The sequence below is a fragment of the Salvelinus alpinus genome, chromosome 28, assembly GCF_045679555.1.
Source record: "Salvelinus alpinus chromosome 28, SLU_Salpinus.1, whole genome shotgun sequence".
NCBI lineage: Eukaryota > Metazoa > Chordata > Actinopteri > Salmoniformes > Salmonidae > Salvelinus > Salvelinus alpinus.
The window spans coordinates 11,649,917-11,665,905 of NC_092113.1; the positions used below are offsets into that span (position 1 = coordinate 11,649,917).

Below are 15,989 nucleotides of genomic sequence, written 5' to 3' on the forward strand. Positions count from 1 at the left end.
TATCCAAACTCCATGCTCCGGCCAAACGCTACACCAGCCTATGGACGACTAGAAGATGGCACCGACAGAGAAGGGAGACATCTTACGAGTTCCAACCCATCTTTGCTATTTTGTGACTTTTTCATATTTATCTTCATTTTCTTTGTACAGAAAGTTCATACTATCACATATGACCGCCAAGCACTTCTGGACATCAGATCGACAGTTACTAACCTCGATTCTGACTTCAAAAATCGACTTCACCTCTGACTCAGCTGTTCCCTTGTTCATACCGGACCCCATTTCTTTGTTTCATGGGCTACCAAAACGCCGCAGGTGTAGACGTGGTGAGATTGAGACAGAGAATATCGACCGGCACTCCACTCCATTCAATTGGCAAATGTCCAGTCACTCGAGGATATGATGGATTAGCTTCTTTGGAGAGTCTCCTATTAGAGAGACTTGAAAAGATGCCATGTTATATGCCTTGCAGAGACGTGTCTGGATTACTCTATGTCGAGTTTACTGACGACACGACGATGGTAGGCCTGGTCACCGACGGCGATGAGATGAGACTTGGCAGTGTGGTGCCATGACGACAACCTCTCTCTCAACATCAGTAAGACCAAGGAGCTGATCGTGGACTACAGGAGAAAGAGGGGATAGCACGCCCTTATCCACATCGACAGGGCTGTAGTGGAGTGGGTTGAAAGCGTCAAGTTCCTTGGCGTCCACATCGCTAAGGAGGCTGAAAAGATTTGGCAGGGTAAAGTGACTACACATTGACAGGGCTGTAGTGGAGTGAGTTGAGAGCATCAAGTTCCTTGGTGTCCACATCGCTAAGGAGGCTGAAAAGATTTGGCAGGGGCAATCGGATCCTCAAAAAGTTCTACAGCTGCACCATCGAGAGCATCTTGACTGGCTGAATCACCGCTTGGTTTGGCAAATGCAGCACCATTTACTGCAAAGCACTACAGAGGGTGGTGCAGACAGCCGAGTACATCTCTGGGGCCGAGCTCCCTGCCATCCAGGACCTCTATATCAGGCGGTGTCAGAGGAATCCATGAAAAATTGCCAAAGACTCCAGCCACCCAAAACACACTACCACATTGACACTCTCACAAAATCCATACATTCACTATATACACACACACTACACTGACTCTGACACTCTCACAAAACCCATACATTCACTATATACACACACACTACACTGACACTCTCACAAAACCCATACATTCACTATATACACACACACTACACTGACACTCTCACAAAACCCATACTTTCACTATATACACACACACTACACTGACTCTGACACTCTCACAAAACCCATACATTCACTATATACACACACACTACACTGACACTCTCACAAAACCCATACATTCACTATATACACACACACTACACTGACACTCTCACAAAACCCATACATTCACTATATACACACACACTACACTGACACTCTCACAAAACCCATACTTTCACTATATACACACACACTACACTGACTCTGACACTCTCACAAAACCCATACTTTCACTATATACACACACACTACACTGACTCTGACACTCTCACAAAACTCACACACATTCACTACATACGCCCACATAAATCACACACACCGAAACAAAACACAAACATGCATACACACACACACACACACTTTTACACGTATCATATGCTGTGCTACTCTGTTCTTTATTTGACTTCTATTATTATCTATCCTAATGCCAGGTCACTACCCTGCCTTCATGTACATACAGTATCTACCTCAAATATCTCGTTCCCTCGCACATTGATCTGGTACTGGTACTCCCTGTATATAGCTCCATCCTTGTGTATTTATTACACATACTATTTTTATTTTTATATATTTTTTTTTACTCTGCATTGTTGGGAAGGGCTTGTAAGCAAGCATTTCACCTGTCACGCCCTGACCTTAGTATTCTATGTTTTCTATATTATTTTGGTCAGGTCAGGGTGTGACAAGGGTTGGTATGATTGTTTTGTATTGTCTAGGGTTTTTGTATGTCTAGGTGTGTGTGTGTAGTCTAGGCATATGTAGGTCTATGGTGGCCTGAATTGGTTCCCAATCAGAGGCAGCTGTTTATCGTTGTCTCTGATTGGGGATCCTATTTAGGTTGCCATTTTCCAGTTTGGTTGGTGGGTTATTGTCTATGTGATGTTGCATGTCTACACTCGTTATTATTAGCTTTGTTTAGTGTTCTTTCTTTATTAAAAGGAAGATGTATTATAATCACGCTGCGCCTTGGTCTCATCATTACGACCAACGTGACATCACCGTTAAGTCGACACCCTTACATTTTGATTTGTTAGTTTCTTCTCCACAATGAGTACCTCCCCTACGATTTCTAGAATGGAAATACGTTTCTATGCATTCTGTTCTGTTAAAATGTATAAAATGCTACAGTATTAATATACATAAGTTGAAATGAACATGTCTAATGCCTCAACACCTCAACATATTTTAATAAGAAGACTGACAAACATTTGTTTTGTAGAATGCACAGTCATGACTGATAAATCTGTGAATATAAAAAGTTGTCTTCTCAGCAGTTTTGCCATTTCACCTCAAAATCTCCATTAGCTGTGTCTCTTGGGTATGCACCTAAGAAATCTGATGCACTCTGACCCTTAATGCATTAGTGATATTTAAAAGAGCGTTGAGGTATAAAAAAAAAACAGACAGGAAATGGAACTCCATATAATTATGGCAATACGTCTTGACTCTTTTTGGCAATAATTTGTATGCATTTATGCTTTCAGAGACAGTTTTTAAATTGCTGTGCTGCTGAAATTCAACCACAAACTATAGCTATTTTTTGTTTTAATATGACAGCAGTCCTGTGCCCACTCTACATGAGATGAAAAGACGTTGCATAATGTCTGTACACAAATCTTTAAAAAGACAAGTGGTACAACTTTATGTATTTTCACAGCACACCTCACCAGAGGTAAGAAGGTGGTCTCTGCAGGTGTGTCTCAAACCACTGAAGGTGGTGAGAGTGGTGGATCGTGAACACCAGTAAGTCTTGTCTGCCGCCGCAACACAATTAATCGCTCATACATCTTTAATATCCCATCCATCTCCTCAATCTCAACTGACAGAAAGGTACTCACCTCTTAATTATTATCACAGCTGGCAGGCCAATCAGAAGAAACAGATCTTACGCTAGTAGAATGACTGATGAGGCTGCTGTAGTAAATAGGGGAAGAAACAACCAAACCATGCCAGGACTTTTGTAATAGCCTGTACAACAGCCTGTAAAGTTGAAGTTTCAACTCCGATGGAGATCACCTGTACAACCATCAAAAATGGTAACATGATACAATGCATGTTTATACAATGTATAGTTAAGAGGTAATTGTTTTCTTTGTTTGCACAATACAATTACAATTGTATTCCATATAGCTAGCTACTGGACACGTTGTTGGGCAAATACCATGTAATGCCCAAATTGAACTTAGTTATGTAACTATTAATAATTTCTATGATTTATTTTTACGTGGGAGGAGTGAGTTGCTCTTAGTTATTCTCACTGTCTCCACAAAGTTTAGGTGGGTCTCCTAGTTTTTGCTGCGCTATAGGCGAGGACATCATTATCCTTTATCTTCATATTCAATGTTACTGCTTAAAATCTTTTTGGTTTTGATATTGTTTTGCTGTTTTCGCCCTTGTCCCTTATTGGACGCTGTAAGTTTGCGGGGGGGTTGTGTCCCATGTCCTAGGTGAGGTCATCTTCCTTTTGTGTCGCAACTTCCTGGTCCACTTCGTCAACACCTACACAGTGGACAGAAATGTAAGCAAAGTACAGCCACCTCTAAGCACTGGTCTAAGTTCAGCTGTTGCTAAAATGTAAACAGTAAGACTGAGATCACTTCTTCTAGTCCAGCACAAAATAATGCAATAACCTGTGTTTTCTTACTAACTCTTGAATAATAGGAACAATAATCTTGAAACAGAGTAAACAAATGTTTACTTTATTTAAAGGTATCAAATATGAATGAATATGCAAGATATATCTTTGCAGCTTCAACTGTAGTGATAGATGTGTGGAGTAAAGAGGTAGGTCATGTTAATTGGAGCACGATGTAGCCAGAAAATGGCACATGACGGTGGTCCAGGGTCCAAGGCCTTCCTTCAGTCTATCTGAGGCAGTCTGCTCAATCCAGTGATGATGGGTGCAGAGTAGAGGTTGATATCTGGCAGCTCAACACTGGGCAGGAGGGTCTGGTCAATACAGCAATGACTGGGTAGGGGTTGACATCTGGCCGCTCAACACTGGTTCTAACAGCTCAGGGTAGATGCCCCAGAGCCCAGGATGATAGAAGAGATCATGTATTGGACAAGAAATGTGTCATGACCTTTGCATAAGAGAAATGGGGCACAGCTATGGCAGAATCAGATGTTACATAAATAGTTTGCATGCTTTGGCCCAATTTTAATTGTATTTTTACCTCTAGAAAAGTACTGTGTTAACTATTCAAATACATGGAAAGCCCTATGAAGTTAACAATGCAATTTGGGACCTAAACAGAGGACAAGTTTAGCCTCAGACTTTGCACTCTTAGTTGTTGCGGAAGTTGGCCTGATATGGCTGCTCAATTCGTGCATCGCTGACTACCTTTTAAGTCTAATTAATTCCCACTGCCACCCACCTAAATGGGGTACATTTTATTTTATTAATTAGATTTTTTTTTAAATGTTCTCTTTCAATCAAGCTGGTATTTGAATAGTAGTTGAAACATGGTCTCTGTCACTTTACCATCTAAGTAAAAGGGTTGCTGGATCGAATCCCTGAACTGACAAGGTAAAAATATGTCGTTCTGCTCCTGAACAAGGCAATAAACCCACTGTTCCGTGGTAGGCTGTCATTGTAAATAAGAATTTGCTCTTAACTGACTTGCCTAGTTAAATATATATATATTGTAGGTTTGCCCGCATAAGAATATGATCATCGGAACCAGATGGCAAAAAATATGAAGATCAAAATGCTTCTCAACACTGATAGAAAGGAAAGCTGAAGCTAAAATGCACCTGCAGGAAACGGGGATGGAAATTATAGCGCATGTAACAGGAGGTGCCTCTATTTGAGTAATTATGGTCATCATGTGACTTGTGTATGCTTTTCTATTAGTCCGTTTGAATTCATTTTTTGAGTGTTCTGATTGGTTGCAGAAAAGGCTCTGCAGAATGCACCTCCACCTGTTCCTACAAAATGGTGTTGTATTTCCTGGAGTGGGATAAGGATGGTGGTTGGAAGAGTGAGCTTGTTTGAAATGGAAAAGCGGTGCGGTAGCTTTTGATAAAGAATAACATCAAGACGAAGCAGCTGCTTTATAAGTGGGAAGCACTGTTGAGCGCTACATTCCGAAGGGTTCGTGCTGATTGTGCGGAGATTGTGACAGCTGGTTAAATGGCGTCCCTTGTGAAAGCAAGAACAAGATGTATGTCAGGAGAAGTGCAGTATTATCATAAGGAGACATATACTTGGAATACGGAGGAGAAATGGAGGGACAAAGAGAGGCAGAGGAGGTCTAAGAGAGAGAGGGAGGAAGACGGTGAGCTTGAGTTGGATAAAAATGGCGGGAAAAGGGAGATGGTTTGTTAAAGATAAATGGCAGAAAGTGTAAGCAGAGGGAGTTGAAGACAGGAGGAGAAATGGAAGTAAATGAGGTCAAAATATCGGAGGTGGTAGGTGTGATGAAGTTCTCGGAGCCCGAGGCTTGCACCGAGGGTCAGGATAAAGATGAGTGTGACAGTATGAGTGAAGTTTTTGGAAAAAGTGGACCCTTGCCTTTTGGCTGATCCATTTGTGGTTTCAGGGTGGCTGGAAACAGATTTGGGTACAGAGAAATCGGTGAGGGTAACTAGAAGTGGTCTTGTGATAATTGTTTGTGTTTCTGCTGGTCAGAGGGAGAAGGCGTTCCGTGTTAAACGAATGGGGGAAAGAAATGTGAATTGTTTTGCTCTCAACAAAAGGGTGCCATTGAAAGGAGTGATTACTGGGGTAGCAGTAAATGTGAAAGTTTACCAACTGAAGGGGAAGATTCCTGGTGTTTGTGATGCTCGTCATTTGGTGCGACGCAGACAGGGTGGCGAGAGTAGTGAAACAGAAGAGTCATTGTCTGTTCTTTTGAGTATTGATGTTGAGTCTTTGCCCGACAAAGTGATGTTAGGATATATAAGTTATCCTGTATGAGCTTTTGTGCCGAATATATTATGTTACAGGTGTCAAGCTTATGGGCATGTTGGCCGCAGTGTGTAGGAGGAAGGTTCCTAGGTGTGAGAAGTATGCAGAAGGACATTAGATAAAGGAATGTGTAGCATTGGGGAAAGTAGGGGTTGAAGTCGGAAGTTTACATACACCTTAGCCAAATACATTTAAACTCAGTTTTTCACCATTGGCCTCATGGTGAAATCCCTGAGTTACCTTCCTCTCCGGCAACTGAGTTAGGAAGGATACCTCTATCTTTGTAGTGACTGGATGTACAGTTGAAATCGGAAGATTACAAACACCTTAGCCAAATACATTTAAACTCAGTTTTTCACAATTCCTGACATTTAATCCTAGTAAAAATCCCTGTCTTAAGTCAGTTAGGATCACCACTTTATTTTAATGATATGAAATGTCAGAATAATAGTAGAGAGAATGATTTATTTCAGCTTTTATTTATTTGATCAAATTCCCAGTGGGTCAGAAGTTTACATACACTCAATTAGTATTTGGTAGCATTGCCTTTAAATTGTTTAACTTGGGTCAAACGTTTTGGGTAACCTTCCACAAGCTTCCCACAATACGTTGGGTGAATTTTGGCCCATTCCTCCTGACAGAGCTAGTGTAACTGAGTCAGGTTTGTAGGCCTCCCTTGCTCGCACACGCATTTTCAGTTCTGCCCACACATTTTCTATAGGATTGAGGTCAGGGCTTTGTGATGGCCACTCCAATACCTTCACTTTGTTGTCCTTAAGCCAATTTGCCACAACTTTGGAAGTATGCTTGGGGTCATTGTCCATTTGGAAGACCCATTTGTGACCAAGCTTTAACTTCCTGACTGATGTCTTGAGATGTTGCTTCAATATATCCACATAATTTTCCTACCTCATGATGCCATCTATTTTGTGAAGTGCACCAGTCCCTCCTGCAGCAAAGCCCCCCCACAACATGATGCTGCCACCCCCGTGCTTCACGGTTGGGATGGTGTTCTTTGGCTTGTAAACCTTCCCCTTTTTCCTCCAAACATAACGATGGTCATTATGGCCAAACAGTTCTATTTTTGTTTCATCAGACATTTCTCCAAAAGGTACGATCTTTGTCCCCATGTGTAGTTTCAAACCGTAGTCTGGCTTTTTTATGGTGGTTTTGGAGCAGTGGCTTCTTCCTTGCTGAGCGGCCTTTCAGGTTATGTCGATATAGGACTCGTTTTACTGTGGATATAGATTATTTTCTACCTGTTCCTCCAGCATCTTCACAAGGTTATTTGCTGTTGTTCTGGGATTGATTTGCACTTTTCGCACCAAAGTACGTTCATCTCTAGGAGACAGAAAGCGTCTCCTTCCTGAGCGGTATGATGGCTGCGTGGTCCCATGGTGTTCATACTTGCCTACTATTGTTTGGACAGATGAACGTGGTACCTTCAGCCGTTTGGAAATTGCTCCCAAGGATGAACCAGACAATTTTTTTCTGAGGTCTTCGCTGATTTCTTTTGATTTTCCCATGATGTCAAGCGAAGAGGCAATTGACTCAAATGATGTCAATTAGCATATCAGAAGCTTCTGAAGCCATGACATCATTTACTGGAATTTTCCAAGCTGTTTAAAGACACAGTCAACTTAGTGTATGTAAACTTCTGACCCACTGGAATTGTGATACAGTGAAATAGTCTGTCTGTAAACAATTGTTGGAAAAATGACTTGTGGGTACTGGCTCGCTGGGAAGAAAGTATTTTTTCTCCTCTCATTTTTCTGGCGGATACGTAGAACCAGTTCTTGGACAATCCTTGTCTTTGGGCACTGTGGAAAAAGACTGATACCTCGTAGTAGGAGGGGACTTCTTTGGATTGCTTTTTGTGCAGGGATAAGTACTGGGCATTTTGTTTGTGAATGTAGTTCTATGTGTCAGCACAAACTCGTCTACAAGGACAGCAGCTTGCTCAAGAGTGAGCTCCTTGTGCTCATAAAGTAGTATGAGTGTCTTTAACTTTTAGATGCTAAGTCCACTATATTGGGGACTTTGAGTGGTTCTGGACCAGTTCCGCCTGACATTTTGGTATACCAAGCACTCTGTGAACATCGAAGGGTCCAGTGCCTTATAGTGGCAGAAAGCCCCATCCGTGTTCTCTCGCTTCCACTCTCTCAGCGGAGCTGACTTAAGGTTTCAGACCCAACATTTGAATATGGAGTGACGTGTCACATTTTCTAGTTTATCCAGACAAATAATCGGTTTGCTCTCTCTCTGAGCGACAGAAACCCAATCGGGTAGACGGCATACGAAAGGCGACAGTCTAGCAAATCCAACAGTTGTGGTTTCATTTAGCTGTGATATTCTCCGCTAAATGAGTTTCTCAACATGAAAAATTAATACTCATTTCATAGAATTGAAACTAGAACACTTTCTCTTGGTCACAGATGGACAAAATCACTTCATGCTTAAAGCTAAAGTTGTAATGAGTGCACACATTTGAATGGTGTTTCTCCGCCACTCAGTGGATGTTTAGGAGAAAAGTCTCTAGTCAGTTATGTGAAAAGGTGCCAATAATTTATTGTCACTAAGTATGATCATAATTATTTTACAGTTATAAGAAAGGTGAAATCTTATAGTAAGTCATTTATAATTTGATTGTTACTATATTTAGAAAGCATTTCAGTCATTTCAAGCCCTGTTACACTTTTGTTGAATAGGGAAAAAATCCTATGAGTTTTTCCAATGTACTTGAGCTTGCTATTCCTTAAGTGTATAAGTGAGTACACCTCAGCAATTTATATTTACCAGAATGATGAGAACCAGCCCTTTCTAAAACTATGCAACATTACCAGTTATTATTTATGGAAATCACATGAAAAATAGTATTGAACAAAAATATAAACGCAACATGTAAAGTGTTGGTCCCATGTTTCATAAGATGAAATAAAAGATCCCAGACATTTTCCACACTCACAAAAAGCTTATTTCTCAAAAATATGTTGCACAAATGTGTTTACATCCCTGTAAGTGAGCATTTCTCCTTTACCAAGATAATCCATCCACCTGACAGATGTGGCATATCAAGAAGCTGATTAAACAGCATGATCATTACACAGGTGTACCTTGTGCTGGGGACAATAAAAGGCCACTCTAAAATGTGCAGTTTTGTCACACAACACAATGGCACAGATGTCTCAAGTTTTGAGGGCGAGTGCAATTGGTATGCTGACTGCAGGAATGTCCACCAGAGCTGTTGCCAGAGAATTGAAGGTGTATTTCTCTACCATAAGTCACCCCCAACATCGTTTTAGAGAATTTGACAGTACGTCCAACCGGCCTCACATCCGCAGACCACGTGTAACCATGCCAGCCCACGACCTCCACATCCGGCTCCTTTATCTGCGGGATGGTCTGAGACCAGTCACCCAGACAGCTGGTGAAACAGGAGTATTTCTGTCTGTAATAAAGCCCTTTTGTTGGGAAAACTTGTTCTGATTGGCTGGGCCTGGCTCCCCAGTGGGTGAACCTAAGCTCTCCCAGGCCCACCCAAGACTGCGCACCTGCCCAGTAATGTGAAATTCATAGATTAGGGCCTAATTTATTTATTTTAATTGACTGATATCCTTATATGAACTGCAGTGGAGGCTGTGAGGGGAGGACGGCACATAATAATGCCTGGAACGGAGCAAATGGAATGGCATCAAATACATGGAAACCATATGTTAGATGTATTTGATACCATTCCACTTGTACCGCTCCAGCCATTAACACAAGCCCGTTCTCCCCAATTAAGGTGCCACCAACCTCCTGTGATGAACTGTAACTCAGTAAAATCTTTTAAATTTTAGCATGTGGTATTTATTTGGAAATCTAAATTTTATTTATTTTTATTTCACCTTTATTTAACCAGGTAGTCCAGTTGAGAACAAGTTCTCATTTACAATTGTGACCTGGCCAAGATAAAGTAAAACAGTGCGACAAAAACAACAACCGAGTTACACATAAACAAACGTACAGTCAATAACACAACAGACAAAATCTATGTACAGTGTGTGCAAATGTAGAAGAATAGGGAAGTAAGGCAATAAGTAGGCCATAGAGGCGAAATAATTACAATTTAGCATTAATACTGGAGTGATAGATGTGCAGATGATGCTGTGCAAGTAGAGATACTGGGGTGCAAGTAGAGATACTGGGGTGCAAAAGACCAAAAAGATAAATACAATATGGGGATGAGGTAGTTGGGTGTGCTATTTACAGATTGGCTGTGTACAGGTACAGTGGTCACTAAGCTGCTCTGACAGCTGAAGTTTAAAGTTAGAGAGGGAGATATAAGTCTACAGCTTCTGGCCTGCTCGCCTCCCTACCTCTGAGGAAGTACAGTTCCCGCTCAGCCCAGTCAAAACTGTTCGCTGCTCTGGCACCCCAATGGTGGAACAAACTCCCTCACGACGCCAGGTCAGCGGAGTCAATCACCACCTTCCGGAGACACCTGAAACCCCACCTCTTTAAGGAATACCTAGGATAGGATAAAGTAATCCTTCTAACCCGCCCCCCCCCCCCTTAAAAGAGTTAGATGCACTATTGTAAAGTGGTTGTTCCACTGGATATCATAAGGTGAATGCACCAATTTGTAAGTCGCTCTGGATAAGAGCGTCTGCTAAATGACTTAAATGTAAATGTAAAAAATGTTCAGTAATTTTTGCAATTCATTCCAGTCATTGGCAGCAGAGAACTGGAAGGAAAGGCAGTTTTGGCATCACTGGGGATGACCAGTGAAATATACCTGCTGGAGCGTGTGCTATGGGTGGGTGTTGCTATGGTGACCAGTGAGCTGAGATAAGGTGAGGCTTTACCTAGCAAAGACTTATAGATGACCTGGAGCCAGTGGGTTTGGCGACGAATATGTAGCTAAGGGCAGCCAACGAGAGCATACAGGTCGCAGTGGTGGGTAGTATATGGGGCTTTGGTGATAAAACGGATGGCACTGTGATAGACTACATCCAGTTTGCTGAGTAGAGTGTTGGAGGTTCTTTTTTAAATGACATCGCCAAAGTCAAGGATCGGTAGTTTAGTCAGTTTTACGAGGGTATGTTTGGCTGCATGAGTGAAGGAGGCTTTGTTGCGAAATAGGAAGCCGATTCTAGATGTAATTTTGGATTGGAGATGCTTAATGTGAGTCTGGAAGGAGAGTTTACAGTCTAACAAGACACCTAGGTATTTGTAGTTGTCCACATATTATAAGTCAGAACCGTCCAGAGTAGTGATGCTAGTCGGGCGGGCGGGTGCGGGCAGCAATCGTTTGAAGAGCATGCATTTAGTTTTACTAGCATTTAAAAGCAGTTGGAGGCCACGGAAGGAGTGTTGTATGGCATTGAAGCTCGTTTGGAGGTTTGTTAACACAGTGTCCAAAGAAGGGCCAGATGAATAAGGAATGGTGTCGTCTGCATAGAGGTGGATCAGAGAATCACCAGCAGCAAGAGCAACATCATCGATATATACAGAGAAAAGAGTCAGCCCGAGAATTGAACCCTGTGGCCCTAAATGTTGCCCTATCATTCATGTTGCAAGGTCCTTGACAACTTGAGAACCACGTCACCAAACAAAAAGGCATTGTGATTCTGTCTTTTGTAATTTACGGAACTGTTGTCTGTGTATGCCTCTGGGACCAGCTCATAAACCCAAAAGATAGCAGCTTTAACAGGGTCATAATCGGGAACTCTGGTCAAGAGATAAAGCAGCGTACACTTTCTGGGCATTTCCTCCAAGAACATTTTGGAGGAGGAGTGACCAAATATTTTGCGGCCATTTTAGGGATGTGGCAATACTCTCAAAAATATAAAATATACTGTACATCCACCTCTTTTTCATTAAAAGGCGGTACAAGCCGGCTGTTCCAACCAAGATCAAACTGTGTTGAGGGTGCATGATGGCCTGGCTTGATTCGGAGTACTTCCAGCTCCATCTCTCTTTGGTGTGCTTCCAGCTCCATCTCTCTTTGGTGTGCTTCCAGCTCCATCTCTCTTTGGTGTGCTTCCAGTTCCATCTCTCTTTGGTGTGCTTCCAGTTCCATCTCTCTTTGGTGTGCTTCCAGTTCCATCTCTCTTTGGTGTGCTTCCAGCGCCATCTCTCTTTGGTGTGCTTCCAGTTCCATCTCTCTTTGGTGTGCTTCCAGCTCCATCTCTCTTTGGTGTGCTTCCAGTTCCATCTCTCTTTGGTGTGCTTCCAGCTCCATCTCTCTTTGGTGTACTTCCAGTTCCATCTCTCTTTGGTGTGCTTCCAGTTCCATCTCTCTTTGGTGTGCTTCCAGCTCCATCTCTCTTTGGTGTGCTTCCAGCTCCATCTCTCTTTGGTGTGCTTCCAGCGCCATCTCTCTTTGGTGTGCTTCCAGTTCCATCTCTCTTTGGTGTGCTTCCAGTTCCATCTCTCTTTGGTGTGCTTCCAGCTCCATCTCTCTTTGGTGTGCTTCCAGTTCCATCTCTCTTTGGTGTGCTTCCAGTTCCATCTCTCTTTGGTGTACTTCCAGTTCCATCTCTCTTTGGTGTGCTTCCAGTTCCATCTCTCTTTGGTGTACTTCCAGTTCCATCTCTCTTTGGTGTGCTTCCAGTTCCATCTCTCTTTGGTGTGCTTCCAGCTCCATCTCTCTTTGGTGTGCTTCCAGCTCCATCTCTCTTTGGTGTGCTTCCAGCTCCATCTCTCTTTGGTGTGCTTCCAGCTCCATCTCTCTTTGGTGTACTTCCAGTTCCATCTCTCTTTGGTGTGGTTCCAGCTCCATCTCCCTTTGGTGTGCTTCCAGCTCCATCTCTCTTTGGTGTGCTTCCAGCTCCATCTCTCTTTGGTGTACTTCCAGTTCCATCTCTCTTTGGTGTGCTTCCAGTTCCATCTCTCTTTGGTGTGCTTCCAGCTCCATCTCTCTTTGGTGTGCTTCCAGCTCCATCTCTCTTTGGTGTGCTTCCAGCGCCATCTCTCTTTGGTGTACTTCCAGTTCCATCTCTCTTTGGTGTGCTTCCAGTTCCATCTCTCTTTGGTGTGCTTCCAGCTCCATCTCTCTTTGGTGTGCTTCCAGTTCCATCTCTCTTTGGTGTGCTTCCAGTTCCATCTCTCTTTGGTGTACTTCCAGTTCCATCTCTGTTTGGTGTGCTTCCAGTTCCATCTCTCTTTGGTGTACTTCCAGTTCCATCTCTCTTTGGTGTGCTTCCAGTTCCATCTCTCTTTGGTGTGCTTCCAGCTCCATCTCTCTTTGGTGTGCTTCCAGCTCCATCTCTCTTTGGTGTGCTTCCAGCTCCATCTCTCTTTGGTGTGCTTCCAGCTCCATCTCTCTTTGGTGTACTTCCAGTTCCATCTCTCTTTGGTGTGCTTCCAGTTCCATCTCTCTTTGGTGTGCTTCCAGCTCCATCTCTCTTTGGTGTGCTTCCAGCTCCATCTCTCTTTGGTGTGCTTCCAGCTCCATCTCTCTTTGGTGTGCTTCCAGCGCCATCTCTCTTTGGTGTGCTTCCAGCGCCATCTCTCTTTGGTGTGCTTCCAGCTCCTTCTCGTTTAATCGAATGGCACGCTCACGTTCCTGTTCTTGTTGTCTGGCTGCATGTTCTATTTGTTTTAACCGAATGCTCAAATTCTAACTTCTGTTGCTACAATCCTCCCCACCTTCTCTTTCCTTTTCCTCGTGCTCAAGCTCTATTTTCCGTTGCTCTCATCTCTCCCCACCTTCTCTTTCCCTTTCCTCGTGCTCAAGCTCTATTTTCCGTTGCTCTCATCTCTCCCCACGTTCTCTTTCCTTGTGCTCAAGCTCTAATTTCTGTTTCTCCCATTTTACCTTTAGTTATACCGCTCGCAGTTGCACATCTACGGGGTGTACTCTACCACCCTTGGGAACCTTTATCCTCCAACAAAGCAGTATCGAATAACTCTTGTACTACTGCTTTTGAAATCGGCAGCTGTCACTTTGATGTCATAATGCTTTGCAGTGATGAGCAGATTCACCTTTGTACATTTAATAGTAATAATAATTTATTTAATTTGCAAAGCGCTTTTCATTATAACAAATCATCTCAAAGTGCATAAAATTACAAATTAAAACCAAATAGAAAAAAATTATGGACACAACTAGACAGGGCCAATTACACAAAGAACATAGCTGACTCTACAAAGGACAAGGACACAAAAGAGGAAAGCAATCAACTGTCATGCCTTCTCCCACTCTCCCGCTCCGGCGCTCGAGGTCACTGGTCTACTAGCCACCGGTCCTGGCAACCCACATTACGTGCACCTGGCAACTATCATTGCGCACACCTGCTCCCCATCGTTAATCACACCTGGGCTTCATCATCAACCTGATTACTCTCTTTATTTAGCCCTCAGTAGCCTCAGTCTTCAGGAAGTATTGTCTTTGTTTACGTTCAGTATGCTACTCCTGTTTTGATTATCTTCATGTTTATTATTAAACTCACCTTCTGCACCTGCTTTCTGACTCCCTGCATATACGTTACAGAATACTGTCTCTCAAGATATGGAAGCAGGAGAAGTTAAGGATATCTCCCAGATGGTCGATGAACAGGAACACCTACTCCGTCAACACCACGACCAACTGGCTCAACTGGGTACAGTAATGGATAAGGTCCTCCGCGTTCTCCACCACCTTGGCAACACCCGAGAGGATTCATCTCCAACTAGCCGAGGATCCTTTACCACGTCTCGTCCCAGCGAGCCAGTACCCAACCCCATCCAGCAGTCCGCCCAGGTCAACGATGTCCTATTGACGGGCTTTGGAGTGGGCTACGGCCGTCTGAGAGAGAGGAGAGGAGGAGCTGGGTTCCAATGAGAGGTTCACGGCTCTGTTCAGGGCTGTCTGGAATCATACACCTGAAGGCAGAGGGAGGTGAGCGACTACTCCAACTCCGGCAGGGTGCCCAGACCGCTGCGGAGTACACCCTCACCTTCCGGACTGTGGCAGCCCCCAGTGGATGGAATGAGCTGACGCTCCGCACCTTGTGGTCAGTAGGGGCACCAGCTTCAGCGGTGTACAATACATTCCAACCCAGAGTCCACAAGGACAGAGGGGCGGCCCCGTGATCATGGGTAGGCGTGAGTATTCCATCATCAATTTCCACCCAAACCTTTCTGGTTTCCATTTCACTGGCTGGCTGTCCCTCATGTTTCTCTACAGCTTTAGTGGACTCCGGTGCCGCAGGCAATTTCATCGAACAGGCTCCTCCTCCCTGAACATCACCTAATACCCACTCTCGTATCCTTTTCTGGACCAAGCACTGGATAGTCGACCATTGGGAACCGGCACAATAACGCACCTCACAGTACCACTCACAGTGGAACCCATGCATCAAGAAAGCCATCCCTTCCTCGTCATCAATGCACCAGTACACAAATTCATCCTCGGCCTCCCGTGGCTCCAATGTCATGATACCACCATCTCACGGTCTAGGATGAAAATCACTGACTTGGCACCCGAATGCCTGAGGACCTGCTTTCCTTTCCACTGTGGTTCCGCGTTGTTTGAGAGTCCTGTGGTTGCCCTCCAGTGCAACATCTCAGAGGTACACCAGGATCTCTGGGAGGTTTTCTCCAAGACCCACGCCACCTGTCTCCCTCCTTAATCGCCCTTTGGACTGTGCCAGTGACCTGCTTGCAGGCTCTGTGCCTTTGCGCAGCCGCATTTACCCTCTGTCGGTAGCTGAAACCAAGACTGTGGAGAAGTACATCCAGGAGGCTCTCCAACAGGGTTTTTACTGCTACCCTCTACCGCGATTGAACAGCTCCGCGGGGCCCTTTAAAAAAAAT

At 43.7% G+C, this 15,989-nt stretch overlaps 1 protein-coding gene across 1 annotated transcript; it reads right to left on the reverse strand.

Moving 5' to 3' along the window:
- Nucleotides 1–485: 485 nt before the first annotated feature.
- Nucleotides 486–13,701, reverse strand: LOC139557987 (trichohyalin-like). Its single transcript, XM_071373358.1, has 2 exons — nucleotides 12,151–13,701; nucleotides 486–623 (listed from the first exon to the last, which is right to left on the reverse strand). Exons 1-2 carry the CDS (start codon nucleotides 13,699–13,701, stop codon nucleotides 486–488), a joined length of 1,689 nt encoding a protein of 562 aa, XP_071229459.1.
- Between the last annotated feature and the right edge of the window lie 2,288 nt (nucleotides 13,702–15,989).

Bases quoted from the DNA above. Each gene is read 5' to 3' on its own strand.
- LOC139557987 (XM_071373358.1), bottom strand. From the start codon at position 13,701: ATGGCGCTGGAAGCACACCAAAGAGAGATGGCGCTGGAAGCACACCAA. The intron at 624-12,150 runs GTACTCCGAATC...TTTCTCCTGTAG, and splicing joins AAAGAGAGATGGAGCTGGAA to TCCACGATCAGCTCCTTGGT.